This window comes from Triticum aestivum, chromosome 6D, assembly GCF_018294505.1.
Source record: "Triticum aestivum cultivar Chinese Spring chromosome 6D, IWGSC CS RefSeq v2.1, whole genome shotgun sequence".
Lineage (NCBI taxonomy): Eukaryota > Viridiplantae > Streptophyta > Magnoliopsida > Poales > Poaceae > Triticum > Triticum aestivum.
In genome coordinates, this window is record NC_057811.1 from 442,035,868 (window position 1) to 442,061,546 (window position 25,679).

General features: G+C 47.2%; 1 protein-coding gene and 1 pseudogene across 1 annotated transcript; one reads left to right on the forward strand and one right to left on the reverse strand.

Moving 5' to 3' along the window:
* The first annotated feature begins 2,906 nt into the window (after positions 1 to 2,906).
* Positions 2,907 to 4,897, forward strand: LOC123145689 (7-deoxyloganetin glucosyltransferase). The gene is made up of 2 exons (XM_044565160.1): positions 2,907 to 3,530; positions 3,687 to 4,897. Exons 1-2 carry the CDS (start codon positions 3,011 to 3,013, stop codon positions 4,619 to 4,621), a joined length of 1,455 nt encoding a protein of 484 aa, XP_044421095.1. The 5' UTR covers positions 2,907 to 3,010; the 3' UTR covers positions 4,622 to 4,897.
* Positions 4,898 to 10,847: 5,950 nt separating this feature from the next.
* On the reverse strand, positions 10,848 to 12,852 carry LOC123141887 (7-deoxyloganetin glucosyltransferase-like; annotated as a pseudogene).
* Between the last annotated feature and the right edge of the window lie 12,827 nt (positions 12,853 to 25,679).

A 25,679-nucleotide genomic window follows, 5' to 3' on the forward strand; every position in this document is an offset into this window, starting at 1 on the left:
GTCAAGGTTAGCGTTTTTTCATAGACATCGTTCCACGACGAGTCCATCTCTGACCTAGATATAACAAAAAGAATTAAAAAATATTTGCTCGGGCATTTCATCGAACACGTAGTGCGCGAGGTGTACATCCGAGGGAGTAGGATGTACTGGGACGACGACCTTGATCGGTTGCGATTGGGTCGGCGCGGTGGGTGGGCTGGGGCCTCTGGTGGCGTTGTGGCGTATTTATGGGCTGGGGACGCTAATGGACGAACGATGGCGGGGAACTACAGTGGCGGCTGTGCGGACGTGGAAGAAAGGAGAACAGAAACAAGGATGGCCGGGCAAGGAGAGGGGAGGTGTTCTATAGAATTGGTGCGGGCCCTCGCGGTCAATCCTATGTGGCAGGCATGTCTGAGCGCGTCCGGGCGCCCCAATATCTGCCTCAACGCACGTATAGCACCATGTGACCTAATTCGGTGTTCACAACGCATGTGACCTTTCGGATTCGGCCCCTTGAGGTTGTCGCTGTTGTCCATGCGGCACCGTTGCGCGCGTACCGACCTTAGAGCATCTCCAACAGCCGCGCCTAACTAGCGCCGCGCCACAAAATTGCCCATTTTAGCGCGCGCGCAACCAGTATAGTGGCTCCAGCGGGCGCGCAAAAACAGCGCGCGCGGCATATCTAGTTCAGCGCGCGGGCCGAAACTCAATCGCGCGCCGCTTATTTGCTGCGCCCGCTCCCGCGCGCTGGACTCTCGCGCGCTCGCTCGCAACTCCCACCCCCCATCCAGTCGCGCCGCCGCCACCGCCCGCGCCACCCGGTGACCGTTCCGGCCCTTCCCCGGCCTATCCCCGCGCCGCGGCGGCTTCTCCGCCGCCCCTCTAGTCCTGCCGCCCCTCGCGCGCGTCCGTCCTCTGACGAATAGCGGCCGAGCGCTCGCTGCCGCTCGGCGCCCGCAAGGTGTTCGGCAAAACGCCTGCAAGGTATGTATTGCTCAAACTTCATGAATTTGGTGCATGTTGATTGTAGTTTTTATAGCATAGTATTGAACATTGTAGATGAGTTCGTCATATGATTCTTCCGAAGAAGAATTTGATATGGAAGAGGAGGATCTTGCAATGATCCTAGCTATGCATATCAATAAAAAGCCGAAGCACGGTGGTTCGGTTATGGGTCGGCAGAAAATTTGGAGGGATAGGATCGATGCCCATAACAGATTGATGAGGCACTATTTCATCGAGAATCCCATATACCCGGAGTCGTACTTCCGTCGCCGGTTTAGGATGAGCACCGAGTTGTTCAGGCGCATTGCAGAGAAACTAGCGAGCCATGACCGGTTTTTTCAGCAAAGGAGGAATGCCACCGGAGAGCTCAGGCATATCACCTTTCAGAAGGTGACAGGCGCTTTGCGTATGTTGGCATACGGTATCCCGACTGATCTAGTTGATGGTCACTTGGCTATGGATGAGAGCCAAGCCATCATGTGTGTCAAGCGCTTCGTAGTCGGAATTGTGCAAGTGTTTGGCGAGGAGTATTTAAGATCTCCCAATGCTGAAGACGCCGCAAGGCTATTGGCGATGAACAAAGCTCGCGACTTTCCTGGCATGCTTGGCTCAATAGATTGCATGCATTGGAGTTGGAAGAATTGTCCAAAGGCATGGCATGGGCAATTCCACGGCCAAAAAAAGGGTTCCACTATAATCCTTGAAGCGGTGGCCGATCAAGAGACTTGGATTTGGCATGAATTCTTTGGAATGCCTGGATCTTTGAATGACATCAATGTTGTCAACCGGTCACCACTGATGAATAAGATTGCAAATGGTGAGTTGCCACCGGTGCAGTTTGTAGCAAATGGTCGTACATATACAACTATGGCTATTATCTAGCGGATGACATCTATCCAAAGTGGCAAACCTTTGTGAAGACGTTGAAAAAGCCGGAAGGTAAGAAATATCTTGATTTCCACAATGCTCAGGCGGCGGCTAGAAAAGATGTGGAGAGATGCTCAGGCGGCGGCAAGCCCAATTTGCTATTGTGAGAGGACCGGCTAGATTTTGGGATCAAAAAATGCTTTGGTACATCATGCACGCTTGTGTGATCATGCACAACATGATCATCGAGAATGAGCGTGGCCAAGATTTAGACTACTCACAGTATGAGCTCTTGGGACATCCCGTGCGAGTGCGACAGAGGGCTGAAAGGGTGGCCCGTTTTGTTGCCTCCTATCATGCCATTCGGCGTCCCGCAGCACACAATGATCTTCAGAAGGATCTCATTGAGGAGTGGTGGGCATGGCATGGACTGACAAAGAGCATGATTTGTGTGTTCGACATTGTATTGTTCATGAACTATCTGTTGTGTTTATTGCACTATTTGTTGTACTGAACGATAAACTATTTGTTTGGGTTGTAATAACGAAATTGAACTATTTATTATTGATTTATTATTTTGTTAGTTTGATCATTTTTGCTTCTATTTAAAATGCATATGTTGTTTTTGCGAGTCGCGCGCGCTGCATTTTTTGCACGCTGCTGGAGCTGCGCACGCTGCATTTTAGTGTAGCTGCTGAAGCTAGCGCTGGCGGCCGCGCAAAACCAGGCGAACAGCGCACGACAAACTAGTTTTTAGCGCGCGGTGCCTAGCGCGGGATGCTCTTAGAATGACCCGTACATGATCACACGCGGCTGCTTTCCGTGGAGGCAGGAGCAGGACCATAAAAGACCATGGAGTCTCCATCCTCGAAGGAAGCAGCCATGCTGCAATAAACAAACAGTTTACTCATCCAACCAACACGATCCTAGCTAATACGTCAAACGTCATCACTTGCGTTATTCATAACAAAATGCATGGATTGATTCTCACTGTCATGCATCCTGCTAGCTACCTGAGCAACCCGTGCCTGCCTATAAATACAGCCGCCCGTGCCGAGGCAGCCAATCAATCCATCACACCGATCCCAGCCAACCAACCAAGCTACGAAACGAAGCAAGCGCCGGCCGTCGACTGATCTTGATCGCGTCGGAGAATATGGGTTCGATGGGGCCTGCCGCCGAGAAGCCGCACGCGGTGTGCCTGCCGTACCCGGCGCAGGGCCACATCACCCCGATGCTCAACGTCGCCAAGCTGCTCCACGCCCGGGGCTTCGACGTCACCTTCGTCAACACAGAGTACAACCACGCCCGCCTCGTCCGCTCCCGCGGCCTCGCCGCGGTGGCCGGCCTCCCGGGCTTCCGCTTCGCCACCATCCCCGACGGCCTGCCGCCGTCCGATGACGACGACGTCACGCAGGATATCCCGGCGCTCTGCAAGTCCACCACGGAGACCTGCCTCGGGCCCTTCCGCAGCCTTCTCGCCCGGCTCAACGACCCCGCCGCGGGCCACCCGCCGGTCACCTGCGTCGTCTCCGACGTCGTCATGGGCTTCTCCATGGAGGCTGCCAACGAGCTCGGCCTCACCTACGTCCAGCTCTGGACCGCCAGTGCCATCAGCTACCTCGGGTACCGCCACTACCGCCTCCTCATCGGCCGTGGCATCGTCCCACTCAAAGGTACGTACGTACGTACGGCTTTTAGTTTGTCCCCCACTCAGTGCGCCCGTCACTCGACGGGGCGCACGTTGCGTCTCCACCACGTACACACTCTGCTATTATCAGCAGCTACTGATCGAAGCTCTTATCTGAATGTCCGTCGTTACGCGCGTGCAGATGCCGAGCAGCTGACGAACGGATACCTGGACACGCCGGTGGAAGACGTGCCGGGCCTGAGGAGCATGAGGCTCAGGGACTTCCCGTCCTTCATACGCACCACGGACCCGGACGAGTACATAGTGCACTACGTCCTGAGGGAGACGGAGCGCACGGCCGGCGCGTCGGCTGTCATCCTCAACAGCTTCGCCGACCTGGAGGGCGAGGCGGTGGACGCCATGAAGGCGCTCGGCCTGGCCAAGGTGTACACGCTCGGCCCTCTCCCGCTGCTGGCGCGCGAGGAGCCGCCCACGCCGCGCTCCGCCATCAACCTCAGCCTGTGGAAGGAGCAGGAGGAGTGCCTGCAGTGGCTGGAAGGCAGGGAGCCCGGCTCCGTCGTGTACGTCAACTTCGGCAGCATCACCGTCATGACCAGCGCGCAGATGGTGGAGTTCGCATGGGGGCTGGCGCAGAGCAGGAAGCAGTTCCTGTGGATCGTCCGCCGAGACCTGGTGAGGGGCGACGCCGCGGTGCTCCCTGAGGAGTTCTTGGCCGAGACGGTGGGGCGCGGGCTCATGGCGTCCTGGTGCCCGCAGCAAGAGGTGCTGGACCACCCCGCCGTGGGCGCCTTTCTGACGCACAGCGGCTGGAACTCAGCCCTGGAGAGCTTGTGCGGCGGCGTGCCGGTGATCAGCTGGCCATTCTTCGCGGACCAGCAGACCAACTGCAGGTACCAGTGCAACGAGTGGGGCGTCGGCATGGAGATCAATAACAACGTCCGGCGCGACGCCGTCGCGGGGCTTATCACGGAGATCATGGAAGGGAAGAAGGGGAAGGGGATGAGGAAGAGAGCGGCGGAGTGGAAGGAGAGCGCGGTCAAGGCGGCCATGCCCGGCGGCTCGTCTCACCGCAACTTTGACGGGCTGGTCCGCGACGTGCTCCTGCCCAAGAATTAGCTCTAGATCGACGTCCATTGTAACTATAGAACACTTATCTTATTTGTTTGTTAAGAAGGTTCGTTTCTTTCGGGAGTGATGGGCCATGAGTGATCAGTGTGGTTGTGTAGAACGATAGAGAACATGCCACTTAGTCCAATTCTATTACTAGTAGGAGGACCGAAGAAACAAATGGCGCATGGCTACTCGCTGCTATTTATGACCCGCGTTCGTTGGATTGGATCGGTGGCTTTACTTGTTTCTTTCTGACGGTATATAAAAGTGTGTAATTCTTTTTTTGCGGATGGTATATAAAAATATGGTTAGAGCAAGGTTAATAGCTCAGCCGGCTGCTGGCTATAAGTCACTGTCACATCACCTAAAGCCTTCTCCCATACAATAGCCTGGCTTTTAGGTTGGCTGCAAAGTTGATTGTAATGAATACTTGAACACTTAATACTTGAATGTGCATATGACCTGCTGTGATCCAATACAAACTACATCTTTGCGGTCATCTCATCAGCATACATATATGCCATTCATGCCATATTAATAAGAAAGCATCAAACAGATGTACATAGGACCATAACAACACATTTAAACATTACTTAAGTCTGAATAGGGAGCGCTATGACTTTCAAGCAACAGAACCATCACAACATCTTCACCCTTACGCAAATCATCGACGACCTCATACTCTGGACGCACCGGATGAAGAAGCCGGTGCACAAACAGGCCGCCTCCTGACGGCGTTCCTATCTCTTATGATGATTACGCGTGCTTATGTAATTCACCTTTGTAATCAGGCAAACGTTGGGTTATAAAATTGAGAAATATATGCAGGTGGGGAGCTCTCTCCCCCCCCCCCCCCCTCCCCAATAATTTTTCAAAAAAAAGTCTGAATAGGGAAGCATTAACTAAACATAAAAAAATGACAGCTCCGGTAAACAAGCCGTTAATTTTGATCTGGACGACAATGATAAACAAACTGATGGCATGTGGTACCATAACATGACACTTAAACATTACACGAGTCTTCATAAGAAAGCGTAAACCAAACAGAATATTAGGTAACATCTCTCGCAAACCACCTGTTAATTTTGATCTTGATGACGGTAGGTTGAAACTTCAATGGAGCCAGTATTCGGGTATGGAGGGACAATTGGATTCCGAGACCCCACTCTTTCAAACCTATCTCTCCAAGAGGTAATTGCCGTATCCGCTATGTGTCTGAACTTCTCAATGACAATGGATCTTGGAATATGAACTTGTTGCAGAATTACTTTTGGCCTTGCGATGTGGATGAAATCATAAAAATTAGAGCGTCCCCAAGGCATGAGGAGGATACACTTGCATGGGGACCAGTGAGGTTTGGCCAATTCTCGGTGAAGTCGGAGTATGATTTTGCCTTCGATGAAGCCAACGGAGAACTACAGCCAGCATATAGCACTAATCCGGATGGCTGCCGAACTAGTTGGAACTTGATATGGAAAACGGATGTCCCCCCAACAGTAAAAAAACTTTGCATGGAGAGTGGTCTCAGACTCCCTTCCGACTTAGGTTAATAAACATAAGAGTACCTTGGAAATCACCAATATATGTCCGGTGTGTGACGTGGAACCAGAAGACAATTTTCATCCTCTATGTCGCTGCCCTAGAGCACGGGAATTATGGATGTATATGTCAAAAGTTTGCAACCTGCCGGCGTTGGATACTGTGGTGAACGTCGGGAAGGAATGGTTATTCCATGTGCTACTTCCACTACATGAAATAGAGAGATCCATGCTACTCATGACACTCTGGAGGGTTTGGTTCATACGTAATGAGATAGTACACAACAAGATCCCGCCGCCTCTTGAAGTTTCGAGGAGATTCCTTGTCAGCTATCTGGAATCTCTAATTGCTATTAAAATGAACACGCATATCGACCCAGCTAAGGGGAAATCAATCATCTCCTATGACCGCATACTACTTCATGCTGATACAGCTCTACCACCGCCCGCCCCCCCAGTGGGCTGCACCACCGGAGGGGTGGGTAAAGCTAAACACAGACGGTTTTTTTGATGCTGGCAGGGCTGGAGCAGGTATGGTACCTCGGGATCCTTTGGGAGGCATAATCTTTTTTGCATGCAGAACACTTTTCTCGTGTCGTGAAGCTTTGGAGGCAGAGCTTTGTGCTTGCATGGAAGGGTTATCTCTAGCGATCCAGCGAAGTGATCGTCCAGTTGCTATTGAGATGGATTCACTTGTTGCTATAAAGTTAATCCAAGGGCAAGATAAAGATAGGTCTATTTATGCTTCGTTAGTCAAAGAGATTAGATATCTCTGATCTCTCCGTGAAAATTGTATTACTCATGTAAAACGTACTCAAAATTAGGTTAGCGATAGCCTAGCAAACTTTGCTCGTACCGAGGGAAGAACCATGACTTGGATTGGCTCTGGACCCTCGTGTGTGCTTGAGCTAGTCTCCGCTGATTGTAATTCTTTGTTGGCTTGAGTAATACAATATTTCCACCCGCAAAAAAAGAAGAAGAAAAAAACCCAACGAAATAGTATGCACGCCGGCCCTTCCTCCGCTCCCTGGCTCCACATGCTCGTCGTTGCAAATCAGAGAAAGAAGATACCGTGCATGGATTAGCCAGCGGTAGCTGAAAATAAGCTGCGTTGGTTCGTAGAGGCAAATGGAATGATAGATACTGTACATCAGACATGTACCGAGCCAGCTGTGCACCACACGGGCACCGCACCTCCCTGTGCGTGCACAAGGAGAGGTCGAGACAACGGATATTGCAGAGCACGTACACAGACAAAAACTGGGGTGGCGCCGTCGCGTTCGTGAAGGCGACGGAGACGCAGCCCGTGGCAACTTGTCGGAGAGCGACCTTCTAGAGTGCACCCCTCGGCAGTGCGGTCGGCAGCAAGCGCTGGCTACGGCCACACACACCGCGCTGGCCGGCGGCCGTGCTTATCGTCTACGTGCAGTCGGTCGCCGGTGCCGTCCAAGCCAGCCAGGGCAATCTGCATGTTTCTTGATATCGATGTTCGTTTGACTATGTGCCTTCATCTTTGTCTCGGGGTGTGAAAGGTCGATGCTCCTACAGCAGGTACATGTGCATACGGAGAGGCATGCAGAAATTCACCGATTATCCGCACGTCTCGCAGTCTGGGTACAAAGTGATCCGCACGAGTCACAGTCTATCTACATACAATAATGATGAAACAGACGGCTAATTGTCCGGCATGTATCTATCCTGAAGTAAGAAGATATGCCCATGCCCGCATGGTGGCCCTGGAGTTGGCATCGCGTGCGCGCGCGGTCCACAACGTGAGCAACTCAGCCGCCTCATGGAAGATCCGCCGCGGCCGCCAGAGTTCATTCCTGAAGACTTGCATGTTCCTGGCGTTCCATAGGCTGGTTGCGCATGCGGCGAAAAGGATATGCCACAGCTTGCCATGGATGGCCCCTGGTTGCTCCGCCTTGAAGAAGTGTGGGATTCCATCGGAGGAGACGGCAATCTCCTTTAGTCCCAGCTTGTCCCAAACTGCATCTTAGTATGACATGGCTCATTGTTTCTGTGGCTGGGCATAGATCACATCCATTGTGTGCTACAATCTTGTCCCATCTTTTCCGGATCATATTATCCCTCGTGTTCTGTCTGTCTCGGAATGCCAACCAAAGAAATACCCGGTGCCTGTGTGGTATGATCCTGTCCCAGATGTACGGCGCCAGGGGGCAAGCTTCGCCCCTAAAACTTATAAGCTTGTAGAAGTATGCTGTTGAGACTGCCCTGTCCTCGGTGAGAGGGGTACGGTGGTCCGACTCATCTGTTTGTAGTTGAACAGTTTGTAATATATCCTGAAGTGCTTGGAGCTCCTGGGATGCTGCCAGAGATAGGTTTGGGTGTAGCTGTATCATCCAGTTTCCCTGGATGCATTGAGACACGACCGTACAGTAGTTGGCTCTTGAGAAGGTGAACAGCGTTGGAAAGACGAATGCTAGACGGCCGCATTGCAACCACAAGTCGAACCAAAAACAAGTAGTTCGTCCATTCCCTAGTGTGCACCTTGTGGCCTGAAAGATTATTTGTATTCCTGATTTGAGGCCTTTCCATATGGCTGTATCTCCGTTCCTCGGCGTGGGTGAGATCTCTTTCTGACAGTACTTCGTGGCAAACCAACTATAGCACGGGCTGTCATTCTGTTGGAGCACTTTGGCCATGAGGTTGCAGACCAGCGCGAAGTTATGAGCCTTGAGGTCTCGTACTCCAAGCCCTCCATTTTCCTTTGGCATCAAGACCACGTCCCAGGCAACGAGACAGTGGCCCCCCTGAGCACGGTTTCTCCCCTGCCAAAGAAAACCTCTCATGATCTGCTCCAACTGTTCAAGTGATTGCTTCGGCCATATGAAACACCCCATGAAGAAGCTCGGTATTGTTGCTAGCACTGTATTGACAAGTGTCAGCCTTCCTCCCCAGGAAAGGAAAGTGGCAAGCCAGCCCGACAGACGCTTGTCAACTTTGTGGATGATGGGAATCAGCAGATTGTGTGTAATCTTGTTGGGTGAGAGGGGTAGCCCCAAGTAAGTGCAAGGGAAAGACTCCACCGGGCACTGAAGAATCTGTGCGGCCTGTTGGCAGGTTTCTTGGGGAATGCAGATCGGTATGAGAGTGCTTTTGTGGTAGTTGATCTTCAGCCCCGTGAAGCCAGAGAAAGCATCAAGAATTTTCCTCACTAAACGCACCTGCTGGACATCTCCCCTGGAAGTGCTTGTAGAACTCATTAGTGTACCCGTCTGGTCCTGGGCTCCGATTGTTGGGGCTTTTTTGGATTACTGATGCGACTTCACCCCATGTGAAGGGCTCTTCTAGTGTGTTAAGAGAAGCATGTTGATACAGTCTGGACAGATCAACAGTAGGTAGGCAGGGAGATTCCTTCCCAAAAATGCTAGTGAAAAAGTCTGTTGCTATCCCAATCTTGTCCTCCTCCCCAAAGAATTCCACTCCGTCCTTTATTAACATCTTAATCTTGCTCTTCCTGTGGTGGCAGTTCGCTGCAGCGTGGAAGAACTTCGTGTTCTCATCACCGAGGGTGCAGCCCCGTATCTTCGCCCGACGTCTCCATATACTTGCTTGCCGAAGAATCAGCTGCCGTGCTTTCTCATTCGCATGCTTCCTCAGAGAAGACTCAAGGTGGGGCAAGCTTCTCCTTTCTTCCACGGCATCCATGTACGCAACAACATGTTTGCAGTTTTCCAATGTGAGACGCAGAGGTGTTTGGCTGCGCCCCCATTTCCTTAGGGCTGCTCTGGTCCTTCTTAGCTTGAAACTGAGGAGCGATGTTGCCGTGGCGAACGGCCTGGAGCCCCTGCTCCAACTGTCATTGATCAGGTCTATAGTTTCCGGGAGCTGCAGCCAGTAGTTCTCAAAGCGGAAAAGAGAGCTCCTGGGTGTATCCGTTGAGCATTCCACACATATCAGGACGTGATCTGAAGTTGTTGCTGTCAGGGCAGATGCGGTGGTGTTCAGAAAGCCCAGGTTCCAATTGGCGTTTGCCAGCACTCTATCCAGCTTTATCAGAGTTGGTTGTTCTCTTTTGTTCGACCAGGTGAAAGATCTGTTCGCCACCTCTATATCGTCAAGAGCTCTCTCTCTGATCCATGAATTAAACAGGTCCATCAGCACCCAGTTCTTCCTTTCCTGTGATTTTTCGTGTGCAAACCGGTACATGTTGAAGTCACCAAGCATGATCCATGGTCCCTGCACTTGCGCTGCAACTTGATCTATGACTGAAGAAATCTGCTCGCTCATTCTCCTGGCACGGTGCGTAAACGGTAGACAGAGTGAAGCTGTCATTGTTGCTTCTGGACTGGAAGTGTGCAGTGATGCAAAATCTGTGTCTGCTAATCTCAGTGGCCCTGAAAACATTCTCCTCCCAGGCAACCAGCAAGCCTCCTGAGGTTCCAGAAGCTGGCATGTAAATGAAAGATTTGTGGCTGGAGGGGAGGAAAGAGGCTGCCTTCATCGCGTCGATCTCCTGCAGCTTGGTCTCCTGCAAACAGAGGACATTCGATCGACTGGACAGGAGTGCATCCTTGACCAGCGTACATTTGTCAGTGTCACCAAGCCCTCTAACGTTCCAACAAGCGATCCGCATTAAGTTATGTGTGTGGCTCCAGGCAGTAAAATCTCTCTAAAAGAAGATGAGCAACAAGATAAGCTAAAGACTGACATATATATAGCCAACTTGAGCACGATAAGTCCATGCATGACAGCGCTGCGCCTTGATTCTCATATGGACCGGAGGTGCAGATAGCCATGCATGTTCTGTATCGTTCTACACAACCACACTGATCACTCAGGGCCCATCACTCTCGAAAGAAACGAACCTTCTTAACAAACAAATAAGATACAGTGTTCTATAGTTACAATGGACGTCGATCTAGAGCTAATTCTTGGGCAGGAGCACGTCGCGGACCAGCCCGTCAAAGTTGCGGTGAGACGAGCCGCCGGGCATGGCCGCCTTGACCGCGCTCTCCTTCCACTCCGCCGCTCTCTTCCTCATCCCCTTCCCCTTCTCCCCTTCCATGATCTCCGTGATAAGCTCCGTGACGGCGTCGCACTGGACGTTGTTATCGATCTCCATGCCGACGCCCCACTCGTTGCACTGGTACCTGCAGTTGGTCTGCTGGTCCGCGAAGAATGGCCAGCTGATCACCGGCACGCCGCCACACAAGCTCTCCAGGGCCGAGTTCCAGCCGCTGTGCGTCAGGAAGGCGCCCACGGCGGGGTGGTCCAGCACCTCCTGCTGCGGGCACCAGGACGCCATGAGCCCACGCCCCGCCGTCTCGGCCAGGAACTCCTCGGGGAGCACCGCGGCGTCGCCCCTCACCAGGTCTCGGCGGACGATCCACAGGAACTGCTTCCTGCTCTGCGCCAGCCCCCACGCGAACTCCACCATCTGCGCGCTGGTCATGACGGTGATGCTGCCGAAGTTGACGTACACGACGGAGCCGGGCTCCCTGCCTTCCAGCCACTGCAGGCACTCCTCCTGCTCCTTCCACAGGCTGAGGTTGATGGCCGAGCGCGGCCTGGGCGGCTCCTCGAGCGCCAGCAGGGGGAGAGGGCCGAGCGTGTACACCTTGGGCAGGCCGAGCGCCTCCATGGCCTCCACCGCCTCGCCCTCCAGGTCGGGGAAGCTGTTGAGGATGACGGCCGACGCGCCGGCCGTGCGTTCCGTCTCCCTCAGGACGTAGTGCACTATGTACTCATCCGGGTCCGTGGTGCGTATGAAGGACGGGAAGTCCCTGAGCCTCATGCTCCTCAGGCCAGGCACGCCTTCCACCGGCGTGTAAGGTATCCGTTCGTCAGCTGCTCGGCATCTGCACGTGCGTAAAGACGGACATTCAGATAAGAGCTTCGAGCACAAGCTGCTGATAATGGCAGAGTGTGTACGTGCTGGAGACGCAACGTGCGCCGCATCGAGTGACGGGCGCACTGAGTGGGGAACAAACTAAATGCTGTACGAGTACATACGTACTACCTTTGAGTGGGACGATGCCACGGCCGATGAGGAGGCGGTAGTGGCGGTACCCGAGGTAGCTGATGGCACTGGCAGTCCAGAGCTGGACGTAGGTGAGGCCGAGCTCGTTGGCAGCCTCCATGGAGAAGCCCATGACGACGTCGGAGACGACGCAGGTGACCGGCGGGTGGCCCGCGGCGGGGTCGTTGAGCCGGGCGAGAAGGCTGCGGAAGGGCCCGAGGCAGGTCTCCGTGGTGGACTTGCAGAGCGCCGGGATATCCTGCGTGACGTCGTCGTCGTCGGACGGCGGCAGGCCGTCGGGGATGGTGGCGAAGCGGAATCCCGGGAGGCCGGCTACCGCGGCGAGGCCGCGGGAGCGGACGAGGCGGGCGTGGTTGTACTCGGTGTTGACGAAGGTGACGTGGAAGCCCCGGGCGTGGAGCAGCTCGGCGACGTTGAGCATGGGGGTGATGTGCCCCTGCGCCGGGTACGGCAGGCACACCGCGTGCGGCTTCTCGGTGGCAGGCCCCATCGAACCCATCTTCTCCGACACGATCAAGATCAGTCGACGGCCGGCGCTTGCTTCGTTTCGTAGCTGCTTGGTTGGCTGGGATCGGTGTGATGGATTGGCTGCGTCGGCACGGGCGGCTGTAGGCAGGCACGGGTTGGGTAGCAGGACGCATGACAGTGAGAATCAATCCATGCATTTTGTTATGAATAACGCAAGTGATGACGTTTGACGTATTAGGATCGTGTTGGTTGGATGAGTAAACTGTTTGTTTATTGCAGCATGGCTGCTTCGAGGATGGAGACCTCATGGTCATGGTTCGAAAATTCTAAACGCACGGACTAATACGGGGAGTTTACGGACTCCTTCGTTAACTAATCTCCGTCCCCTCCCCCCTGATTTTTAGGGGGTGTGGGGCCCCTCACACTTATTTCTCTCAATCATGTTATTCCAGCTAAGCCACCCCGTGAACACAGTAAAAATTATACCCGTGCGTGTAGCAAAGCTCGTCATGGTCCTACTCCTGCCTCCACGGAAAGCAGCCCCATGTGATCATGTACGGGTCATCCTGAGGTCGGTACGCACGCAACGGCGCCGCATGGACAACGGCGACAAGCTGAAGGGGCCGAATCCGAAAGGTCACATGTGTTGTGAAGGATAATACTAGACTCACGGGCTGCCTTCAATGGACCTTCACCTTCAAGGAGTGGCCTACGTGCCATCTCCTAATTCCCCCTTGATTTTAACTATGGGGCCCGCCAACCTTAATTAAATCCCGACCACTAATACTTAATCAACCCGTAAACTCCCCGTGAACCCCCCGTGAGTTAGCATTGCCCCGTTGTGAACACCGAATTAGGTCACATGGTGCTATACGTGCGCTGAGACAGATATAGAGGCGCCCGGACGCGCTCAGACATGCCTGCCACATAGGATTGACCGCGAGGGCCTGCACCAATTCTATAGAACACCTCCCCTCTCCTTGCCCGGCCATCCATGTTTCTCTTCTCCTTTCTTCCTCGTCCGCACAGCCACCACTATAGTTCCCCGCCATCGTTCGTCCATTAGCGTCCCCAGCCCATAAATACGCCACAACGCCACCGGAGGCCCCAACCCACCACCGCGCCGACCCAATCGCAACCGATCAAGGTCGTCGTCCCAGTACATCCTACTCCCTCGGATATACACCTCGCGCACTATGTGTTCGATGAAATGTCCTAGCAGATTTTTTTAAATTCTTTTTGTTATTTCTAGGTCACAGATGGATTCGTCGTGGAATGATGCCTATGAAAACGCCGACCTTGACAAAGTCATATTCAACGAGTTCATCGATTTGTCGGATTCGGACGACGGAGATGCTGAAATGATGATGGCGATGATGATGATGAAGGAAATATGCCCTAGTGGCAATAATAAAGTTGTTATTTATATTTTCTTATATCATGATAAATGTTTATTATTCATGCTAGAATTGTATTAACCGGAAACTTAGTACATGTGTGAATACATAGACAAACAAAGTGTCACTAGTATGCCTCTACTTGACTAGCTCGTTGAATCAAAGATGGTTAAGTTTCCTAGCCATAGACATGAGTTGTCATTTGATTAACGGGATCACATCATTAGAGAATGATGTGATTGACTTGACCCATTCCGTTAGCTTAGCATTTGATCGTTTAGTATGTTGCTATTGCTTTCTTCATGACTTATACATGTTCCTATGACTATGAGATTATGCAACTCCCGAATACCGGGGGAACGCTCTGTGTGCTACCAAACGTCACAACGTATCTGGATGATTATAAAAGTGCTCTACAGGTGTCTCCGATGGTACTTGTTGAGTTGGCATAGATCGAGAATAGGATTTGTCACTCCGATTGTTAGAGAGGTATCTCTGGACCCTCTCGGTAATACACATCACTATAAGCCTTGCAAGCAATGTGACTAATGAGTTAGTTACGGGATGATGCACTACAGAACGAGTAAAGAGACTTGCCGGTAACGACCTAGACAATTTGTTTATTGATCTACTACAATTGGAATCAGTATTTTATCACGTTATGGTGATTTTACAATTGTTTTCGTTAACAGAAAGTTTCTGGAATTTTAAGCAAGATCAAATAACTATCATCCAATAAGACCCTATAGGTTTAACTTGGCACAAACACTAATTAAAACACAAAAACAAATCTAACCAGAAGCTAGATGAAAGATTTATTGAATAACATCAAGGAAAAATATTGGGTTGTCTCCCAACAAGCGCTTTTCTTTAAAGCCTTTTAGCTAGGCAAAGATAATTTTAATGATGCTCACATGAAAGACAAGAATTGAAGCGCAAAGAGAGCATCATAAAACACGTGACAAACACATCTAAGTCTAACATACTTCCTATGCATAGGCATCTTATAGGCAAACAAATTATCATAGCAACCAAAAACTAGCATATGCAAGAAAGTGGAAAGAAACAATAGCAATCTCAACATAACGAGAGGTAATTTATTATCATGAAAATTTCTAAACCATATTTTCCTCTCTCATAATAATTACATGTAGGATCATAAGCAAATTCAACAAAATAGCTGTCACATAACATATTATCAACACGATCCACATGCATGCGAAGTTGACACTCTTGCAAAATAGTGGGACTATCATTAATTAAAGTCATGACCTCTCCAAACCCACTTTTACCAAAAATACCATAAGATTTAACATTCTCCAAATATGTGGGATCTAAAGTTGACACTCTTCCAAACCCACTTTCAATATAATTGCAAACACTATTATCAATCTCATATTCGTCATGGGGCTTAAATAAATTTTCAAGATCAAAAGAAGAATCACCCCAATCATGATCATTGCAACAAGTAGTAGACATAGCAAAACTAGCATCCCCAAGATTAGGGTTTTGCATATTATTAGCATAATTGACATCAAGAGAATTTATAGTAAAATCATGCTTTTTATTCAAGGAGCTACCGTGAATCTCTTCATAAATTTCTTCATCACAATTTTTGGATTCACGGATTTCAAGCAAAACCTCGTAAAGATAATTTAGTGCACTCAAATCACTAGAAATTGGTTCATCATAATTGGATCTCTTAAAGAGATTAGCAAGTGGATGAGGATCCATAAACTTTTAGCAAGCGAAGATGCAAGCAAAAAGAAGGCACATGGTAACACAAGATCGAACGGAAGGAGGGCGAATAAAACGGCAAGGGTGAAGTGGGGGAGAGGAAAACGAGAGGCAATTGGCAAATAATGTAATGCGAGGGGTAAGAGTTTGTGATGGGTACTTGGTATGTCTTGACTTGTGCGTAGACTCCCCGGCAATGGCGCCAGAAATCCTTCTTGCTATCTCTTGAGCACTGCGTTGGTTTTCCCTTGAAGAGGAAAGGGTGATGCAGTAAAGTAGCATAAGTATTTCCCTCAGTTTTTGAGAGCCAAGGTATCAATCCAGTAGGAGACCACGCGCGAGTCCCATGCACCTACACAAACAAATAAGAACCTCGCAACCAACGTGATAAAGGGGTTGTCAATCCCTTCACGGTCACTTGAGAGTGAGATCTGATAGATATGATAAGATAATATTTTTGGTATTTTTATGATAAAGACTAAAAGTAAAGAAAGCAAAATAAACGGCGCCCGAAATAGCTTGTTGTCGGGAGATTAATATGATGGAAGATAGACCCGGGGGCCATAGGTTTCACTAGTGGCTTCTCTCAAGATAGCATAAGTATTAAGGTGGGTAAACGAATTACTGTCGAGCAATTGATAGAATTGAGCATAGTTATGAGAATATCTAGGTATGATCATGTATATAGGCATCACGTCTGTGACAAGTAGACCGAAACGATTCTGCATCTACTACTATTACTCCACACATCGACCGCTATCCAGCATGCATCTAGAGTATTAAGTTCATAAGAACAAAGTAATGCTTTAAGTAAGATGACATGATGTAGAGGGATAAACTCATGCAATATGATATAAACCCCATCTTTTTATCCTCGATGGCAACAATACAATACGTGTCGTTTCCCTTTCTGTCACTGGGATCGAGCACCGCAAGATTGAACCCAAAGCTAAGCACTTCTCCCATTGCAAGAAAGATAAATCTAGTACGCCAAACCAAACTGATAATTCGAAGAGACTTGCAAAGATAACCAATCATACATAAAAGAATTCAGAGGAGATTCAAATATTGTTCATAGATAATCTTGATCATAAACCCACAATTCATCGGATCTCGACAAACACACCGCAAAAGAAGATTACATCGAATAGATCTCCAAAAAGATCGAGGAGAACTTTGTATTGAGATCCAAAGAGAGAGAAGAAACCATCTAGCTAATAACTATGGACCCGAAGGTCTGAGGTAAACTACTCACACATCATCGGAGAGACTATGGTGTTGATGTAGAAGCCCTCCGTGATCAATGCCCCCTCCGGCGGAGCGCCGGAAAAGGCCCCAAGATGGGATCTCATGGGTACAGAAGGTTGTGGCGGTGGAAATAGGGTTTTGGCAGCGTATATGATGTTTCCAGGGTATATGGGTATATATAGGAGGAAGAAGTACGTCGGTGGAGCAACGAGGGGCCCACAAGGGTGGAGGGCGCGCCTGGGGGAGGTGGGCGCGCGCCCCTGCCTCGTGGCTTCCTCGTTGATTGCTTTACGTAGACTCCAAGTCCTCTGGATCACGTTTGTTCCGAAAATCATGTTCCCGAAGGTTGCATTCCGTTTGGACTCCGTTTGATATTTTCGTTTGAAACACTGAAATAGGCAAAAAAACAACAATTTGGGCAGGGCCTCCGGTTAATAGGTTAGTCCCAAAAATAATATAAAAGTGTATAATACAGCCCATTAAATATCCAAAACAGAATATAATGTAGCATGGAACAATAAAAAATTATAGATACGTTGGAGACGTATCAAGCATCCCCAAGCTTAATTCCTGCTCGTCCTCGAGTAGGTAAATGATAAAAACAAATTTTTTGATGTGGAATGCTACTTAGCATAATTTTCAATGTAATTCTCTTATTTGTGGTATGAATATTCAGATCCGTAAGATTTAAGATAAAAGTTTAATATTGACATAAAAATAATAATACTTCAAGCATACTAACTAAGCAATTATGTCTTCTCAAAATAACATGGCCAAAGAAAGTTATCCCTACAAAATCATATAGTCTGGCTATCCTCTATCTTCACCACACGAAATATTTAAATCATGCACAACCCCGATGACAAGCCAAGCAATTGTTTCATACTTTTGATGTTCTCAAACTTTTTCAATCTTCACGCAATACATGAGCGTCAGCCATGGACATAGCACTATATGTGGAATAGAATGGTGGTTGTGGAGAAGACAAAAAGGAGAAGATAGTCTCACATCAACTAGGCGTATCAACGGGCTATGGAGATGCCCATTAATAGATATCAATGCGAGTGAGTAGGGATTGCCATGCAACGGATGCACTAGAGCTATAAGTATATGGAAGCTCAACAAAAGAAACTAAGTGGGTGTGCATCCAACTCGCTTGCTCATGAAGACCTAGGGCATTTTGAGGAAGCCCATCATTGGAATATACAAGCCAAGTTCTATAATGAAAAATTCCCACTAGTATATGAAAGTGATATCATAGGAGACTCTCTAGCATGAAGATCATGGTGCTACTTTGAAGCACAAGTGTGGAAAAAGGATAGTAGCATTGTCCCTTCTCTCTTTTCTCTCATTTTTTTGGGCCTTCTCTTTTTTTATGGCCTTTTTTTCGTCCAGAGTCTCATCCCGACTTGTGGGGGAATCATAGTCTCCATCATCCTTTCCTCACTTGGGACAATGCTCTAATAATGATGATCATCACACTTTTATTTACTTACAACTCAATACTTAGAACAAAATATGACTCTATGTGAATGCCTCCGGCGGTGTACCAGGATATGCAATGAATCAAGAGCGACATGTATGAAATAATCATGAACGGTGGCTTTGCCATAAATACGATGTCAACTACATGATCACGCAAAGCAATTATGACAATGATGAAGCGTGTCATAGTAAACGAAACGGTGGTAAGTTGCATGACAATATATCTCGGAATGGCTATGGAAATGCCATGATAGGTAGGTATGGTGGCTGTTTGAGGAAGGTATATGGTGGGTGTATGATACCGACGAAAAGTGCGCGGTACTATATAGAGGCTAGCAATGGTGGAAGGATGAGAGTGCGTATAATCCATGGACTCAACATTAGTCATAAAGAACTCATATACTTGTTGCAAAAATCTACAAGTTATCAAAGCAAAGTATTACGCGCATGCTCCTAGGGGGATAGATTGGTAGTAAAAGACCATCGCTCGTCCCCGACCGCCACTCATAAGGAAGACAATCAATAAATAAATCATGCTCCGACTTCATCACATAATGGTTCACCATACGTGCATGCTACGGGAATCGCAAACTTTAACACAAGTATTCTTCAAATTCATAACCACTCAACTAGCTTGACTCTAATATCACCATCTTCCTATCTCAAAACAATTATCAAGCATCAAACTTCTCATAGTATTCAACACACTCATAAGATTTTTTTTACTAATCTTGGATGCCTATCAAATTAGGACCAATTTTTATGATTAAAGCAAATTACCATCCTGTTTTGTAGGACTCTCAAAATAATATAAGTGAAGCATGAGAGAACAAAAGTTTCTATAAAACAAATCCACCACCATGCTCTAAATGATATAAGTGAAGCACTAGAGCAAAAACTATATAGCTCAAAAGATATAAGTGAAGCACATAGAGTATTCTAATAAATTCCGAATCATGTGTGTCTCTCTCAAAAGGTGTGTACAGCAAGGATGATTGTGGTAAACTAAAAAGCAAAGACTCAAATCATACAAGACGCTCCAAGCAAAACACATATCATGTGGTGAATAAAAATACAGCTCCAAGTAAAGTTACCGATGGACGAAGACGAAAGAGGGGATGCCTTCCGGGGCATCCCCAAGCTTTGGCTTTTTGGTGTCCTTAGATTACCTTGGGGTGCCATGGGCATCCCCAAGCTTAGGCTCTTGCCACTCCTTGTTCCATAATACATCAAATCTTTACCCAAAACTTGAAAACTTCACAACACAAAACTCAACAGAAAATCTCGTGAGCTCCGTTAGCAAAAGAAAACAAAACACCACTTCAAGGTACTGCATTGAACTCATTCTTTATTTATTATTGGTGTTAAACCTACTGTATTCCAACTTCTCTATGGTTTATAAACTCTTTTACTAGACATAGATTCATCAAAATAAGCAAACAACACACGAAAAACAGAATCTGTCAAAAACAGAACAGTCTGTAGTAATATGTAACTAACGCAAACTTCTGGAACTTAAAAACTTCTACAAAAATAGGAAGACCTAGACAATTTGTTTATTGATCTACTGCAATTGGAATCAGTATTTTATCACGTTCTGGTGATTTTAAACAATCGTTTTCGTGAACAGAAAGTTTCTGGAATTTTCAGCAAGATCAAATAACTATCATCCAAGAAGATCATATATGTTTAACTTGGCAAAAACACTAATTGAAACACAAAAACACATCTAACCAGAAGCTAGATGAAAGATTTATTGAATAACAGCAAGGAAAAATATTGGGTTGTCTCCCAACAAGCGCTTTTCTTTAAAGCCTTTTAGCTAGGCAAAGATAATTTTAATGATGCTCACATGAAAGACAAGAATTGAAGCGCAAAGAGAGCATCATAAAACACGTGACAAACACATCTAAGTCTAACATAACTGGATCTCTTAAAGAGATTAGCAAGTGGATGAGGATCCATAAACTTTTAGCAAGCGAAGATGCAAGCAAAAAGAAGGCACATGGTAACACAAGATCGAACGGAAGGAGGGCGAATAAAACGGCAAGGGTGAAGTGGGGGAGAGGAAAACGAGAGGCAAATGGCAAATAATGTAATGCGAGGGGTAAGAGTTTGTGATGGGTACTTGGTATGTCTTGACTTGTGCGTAGACTCCCCGGCAACGGCGCCAGAAATCCTTCTTGCTACCTCTTGAGCACTGCACTGCTTTTTCCTTGAAGAGGAAAGGGTGATGCAGTAAAGTAGCGTAAGTATTTCCCTCAGTTTTTGAGAACCAAGGTATCAATCCAGTAGGAGACCACGCGCGAGTCCCACGCACCTACACAAAAAAATAAGAACCTCGCAACCAACGCGATAAAGGGGTTGTCAATCCCTTCACGGTCACTTACTAGAGTGAGATCTGATAGATATGATAAGATAATATTTTTGGTATTTTTATGATAAAGACTAAAAGTAAAGAAAGCAAAATAAACGGCGCTCGAAATAGCTTTTTGTTGGGAGATTAATATGATGGAAGATAGACCCCGGGGCCATAGGTTTCACTAGTGGCTTCTCTCAAGATAGCATAAGTATTAAGGTCGGTAAACGAATTACTGTCGAGCAATTGATAGAATTGAGCATAGTTATGAGAATATCTAGGTATGATCATGTATATAGGCATCACGTCCGTGACAAGTAGACCGAAACGATTCTGCATCTACTACTATTACTCCACACATTGACCGCTATCTAGTATGCATCTAGAGTATTAAGTTCATAAGAACAGAGTAATGCTTTAAGTAAGATGACATGATGTAGAGGGATAAACTCATGCAATATGATATAAACCCCATATTTTTATCCTCGATGGCAACAATACAATACGTGTCGTTTCCCTTTCTGTCACTGGGATCGAGCACCGCAAGATTGAACCCAAAGCTATGTACTTCTCCCATTGCAAGAAAGATTAATCTAGTAGGCCAAACCAAACTGATAATTTGAAGAGACTTGCAAAGATAACCAATCATACATAAAAGAATTCAGAGGAGATTCAAATATTGTTCATAGATAATCTTGATCATAAACCCACAATTCATCGGATCTCGACAAACACACCGCAAAAGAAGATTACATCGAATAGATCTCCAAGAAGATCAAGGAGAACTTTGTATTGAGATCCAAAGCGAGAGAAGAAGACATCTAGCTAATAACTATGGACCCGAAGGTCTAAGGTAAACTACTCACACATCATCGTAGAGGCTATGGTGTTGATGTAGAAGCCCTCCGTGATCAATGCCCCCTCCGGCGGAGCGCCGAAAAAGGCCCCAAGGTGGGATCTCACGGGTACAGATGGTTGCGGCGGTGGAAATAGGGTTTTGGCTCCGTATATGATGTTTCCAGGGTATATGGGTATATATAGGAGGAAGAAGTACGTCGGTGGAGCAACGAGGGGCCCACGAGGGTGGAGGGCGCGCCTGGGGGAGGTGGGCGTGCCCCCTGCCTCGTGGCTTCCTCGTTGATTGCTTTACGTAGACTCCAAGTCCTCTAGATCACGTTTGTTCCGCAAATCACGTTCCCGAAGGTTTCATTCTGTTTGGACTCCGTTTGATATTCTTTTCCTTCCAAACACTGAAGTAGGCAAAAAACAGCAATTTGGGCTGGGCCTCCGGTTAATAGGTTAGTCCCAAAAATAATATAAAAGTGTATAATAAAGCCCATTAAACATCCAAAACAGAATATAATATAGCATGGAACAATCAAAAATTATAGATACGTTGGAGACGTATCAGCCGGCCTCCCCCCTTGCTCCTTTATATACGGGGGTAGGGGGCACCCTAGAACACACAAGTTGATTGTTTCTAGTCGTGTGCGATCCCCCTTCCACCATAATCCACCTCGGCCATATCGTAGCGGTGCTTAGGCGAAGCCCTGCGTCGGTAACTTCATCATCACCGTCATCACGCCGTCGTGCTGACGAAGCTCTACTGTATCGTGAGTTCGTGGGACGTCACCGAGCTGAACGTGTGCATTCTGCGGAGGTGACGTAACTTCGGTGCTGGGATCGGTCGATCGTGAAGACGTACGACTACATCAACCACGTTGTCATAACGCTTCCGCTTACGGTCTACGAGGGTACGTAGACGACACTCTCCCCTCTCGTTGCTTTGCATCACCATGATCTTGCGTGTGCGTAGGAATTTTTTTGAAATTACTACGTTCCCCAATAGTGGTATCAGAGCCAGGTTTATGCGTAGATGTTATATGCACGAGTAGAACACAAGTGAGTTGTGGGCGATACAAGTCATACTGCTTACCAGCATGTCATACTTTGGTTCGGCGGTATTGTTGGATGAAGCAGTCCGGACCGACATTACGCGTACGCTTACACGAGACTGGTTCTAGCAACGTGCTTTGCACACATGTGGCTGGCGGGTGTCAGTTTCTCCAACTTTAGTTGAACCGAGTGTGACTACGCCCGGTCCTTGTTGAAGGTTAAAACATCACTAACTTGACGAAATATCATTGTGGTTTTGATGCGTAGGTAAGAACGGTTCTTGCTCAGCCCATAGCAGCCACGTAAAACTTGCAACAACAAAGTAGAGGACGTCTAACTTGTTTTTGCAGGGCATGTTGTGATGTGATATTGTCAAGACATGATGCTATATTTTATTGTATGAGATTATCGTGTTTTGTAACGGAGTTATCGACAACTGGCAGGAGCCATATGATTGTCGCTTTATTGTATGCAATGCAATCACCCTGTAATTGCTTTACTTTATCACTAAGCGGTAGCGATAGTCGTAGAAGCAAAAGTTGGCGAGACGACAATGAGGCTACGATGGAGATCAAGGTGTCGCGCCGGTGACGATGGTGATCATGACGGTGCTTTGGAGATGGAGATCAAAGGCACAAGATGATGACGGCCATATCATATCACTTATATTGATTGCATGTGATGTTTATCCTTTATGCATCTTATTCTGCTTTGATGGACGGTAGCATTATAAGATGATCTCTCACTAAAAATTTCAAGGTACAGGTGTTCTCCCTAAGTATGCACCGTTGCGAAGTTCGTCGTGCCGAGACACCACGTGATGATCGGGTGTGATAAGCTCAACGTTCTTATACAACTGGTGCAAGCCAGTTTTGCACACGCAGAATACTCGGGTTAAACTTGACGAGCCTAGCATATGCAGATATGGCCTCGGAACACTGAGACCGAAAGGTCGAATGTGAATCATATAGTAGATATGATCAACATAGTGATGTTCACCATTCAAAACTACTCCATTTCACGTGATGATCGGTTATGGTTTAGTTGATTTGGATCATGTGATCACTTAGATGATAAGAGAGATGTCTACCTAAGTGGGAGTTCTTAAGTAATATGATTAATTGAACTTTAATTTATCATGAACTTAGTCCTGATAGTATTTGCATATCTATGTTGTAGATCAATAGCTCGCGTTTAGCTCCAATGTTTTATTTTTGATATGTTCCTAGAGAAAACTAAGTTGAAAGATGTTAGTAGCAATGATGCGGATTGGATCCGTGATCTGAGGATTATCCTCATTGCTGCACAGAAGAATTATGTCCTTGATGCACCGCTAGGTGATAAACCAATTGCAGGAGAAGATGCAAACGTATGAATGTTTGGCAAGCTCGATATGATGACTACTTGATAGTTTAGTGCACCATGCTTTACGGCTTAGAACCGGGACTTCAAAAATGTTTTGAACTCCACGGAGCATATAAGATGTTCCTAGAGTTGAAATTGGTATTTCATACTCATGCTCGTGTCGAGAGGTATGAGACCTCTGACAGTACTTTGCCTATAAGATGGAGGAGAATAGCTCAGCTAGTGAACATGTGCTCAGAATGTCTGAGTACTACAATCACTTGAATCAAGTGGGAGTTAATCTTCCAGATAAGATAATGATTGACATAGTTCTCTAGTCACTATCACCAAATCACTAGAACTTCGTGATAAAATATAATATGCAAGGGATAACGGAAACGATTCCCAAGCTCTTCGTGATGCTGAAATCGACGAAGGTAGAAATCAAGAAAAGCATCAAGTGTTGATGGTTGACAAGACCACTAGTTTCAAGAAAAGGGCAAAGGGAAGAAGGTGAACTTCAAAAAGAACGGCAAGCAAGTTGCTGCTCCCGTGAAGAAGCCCAAAGCTAGACCCAAGCCTGAAACCGAGTGCTTCTACTACAAAGGAAATGGTCACTGGAAGTGGAGCTGCCCTAGATACTTGGCGGATAAGAAGGATGGCAAAGTGAACAAAGGTATATTGGATATACATATTATTGATGTGTACTTTACTAATATTTATAGCAACCCCTCGGCATTTGATACTGGTTCAGTTGCTAAGAGTAGTAACTCGAAACGGGAGTTGCAGAATGAACATAAACTAGTTAAGGGCGAGGTGACGACGTGTGTTGGAAGTAGTTCCAAGATTGATATGATAATCATCACACACTCCCTATACTTTCGGAATTAGTGTTGAACCTAAATAAGTGTTATTTGGTGTTTGCGTTGAGCATATATGATTTGATCATCTTTATTGCAATACGGTTATTCATTTAAGTTAGAGAATAATTGTTGTTCTGTTTACATGAATAAAACCTTCTATGGTCATACACCCAATGAAAATGGTTTGTTGGATCTTGATCGTAGTGATACACATATTCATAATATTGAAGCCAAAAGATGTAAAGTTAATAATGATAGTGCAACTTATTTGTGGCACTGCCGTTTAGGTCATATTGGTGTAAAGCGCATGAAGAAACTCCATGCTGATGGGATTTTGGAATCACTTGATTATGAATCACATGATACTTGCGAACCATGCCTTATGGGCAAGATGACTAAGACTCCGTTCTCCGGAACAATGGAGCGAGCAACTGACTTATTGGAAATAATACATACTGATGTATGCAGTCCGATGAGTGTTGAGGCTCGCGGCAGCTATCATTATTTTCTGACCTTCACAGATGATTTGAGTAGATATGGGTATATCTACTTGATGAAACATAAGTCTGAAACATTTGAAAAGTTTAAAGAATTTCAGAGTGAAGTGGAGAATCATCTAACAAGAAAATAAAAGTTTCTACGATATGATCGCAGAGGTAAAATATTTGAGTTATGAGTTTGGCCTTCAGTTAAAACAATGTGAAATAGTTTCACTACTCACG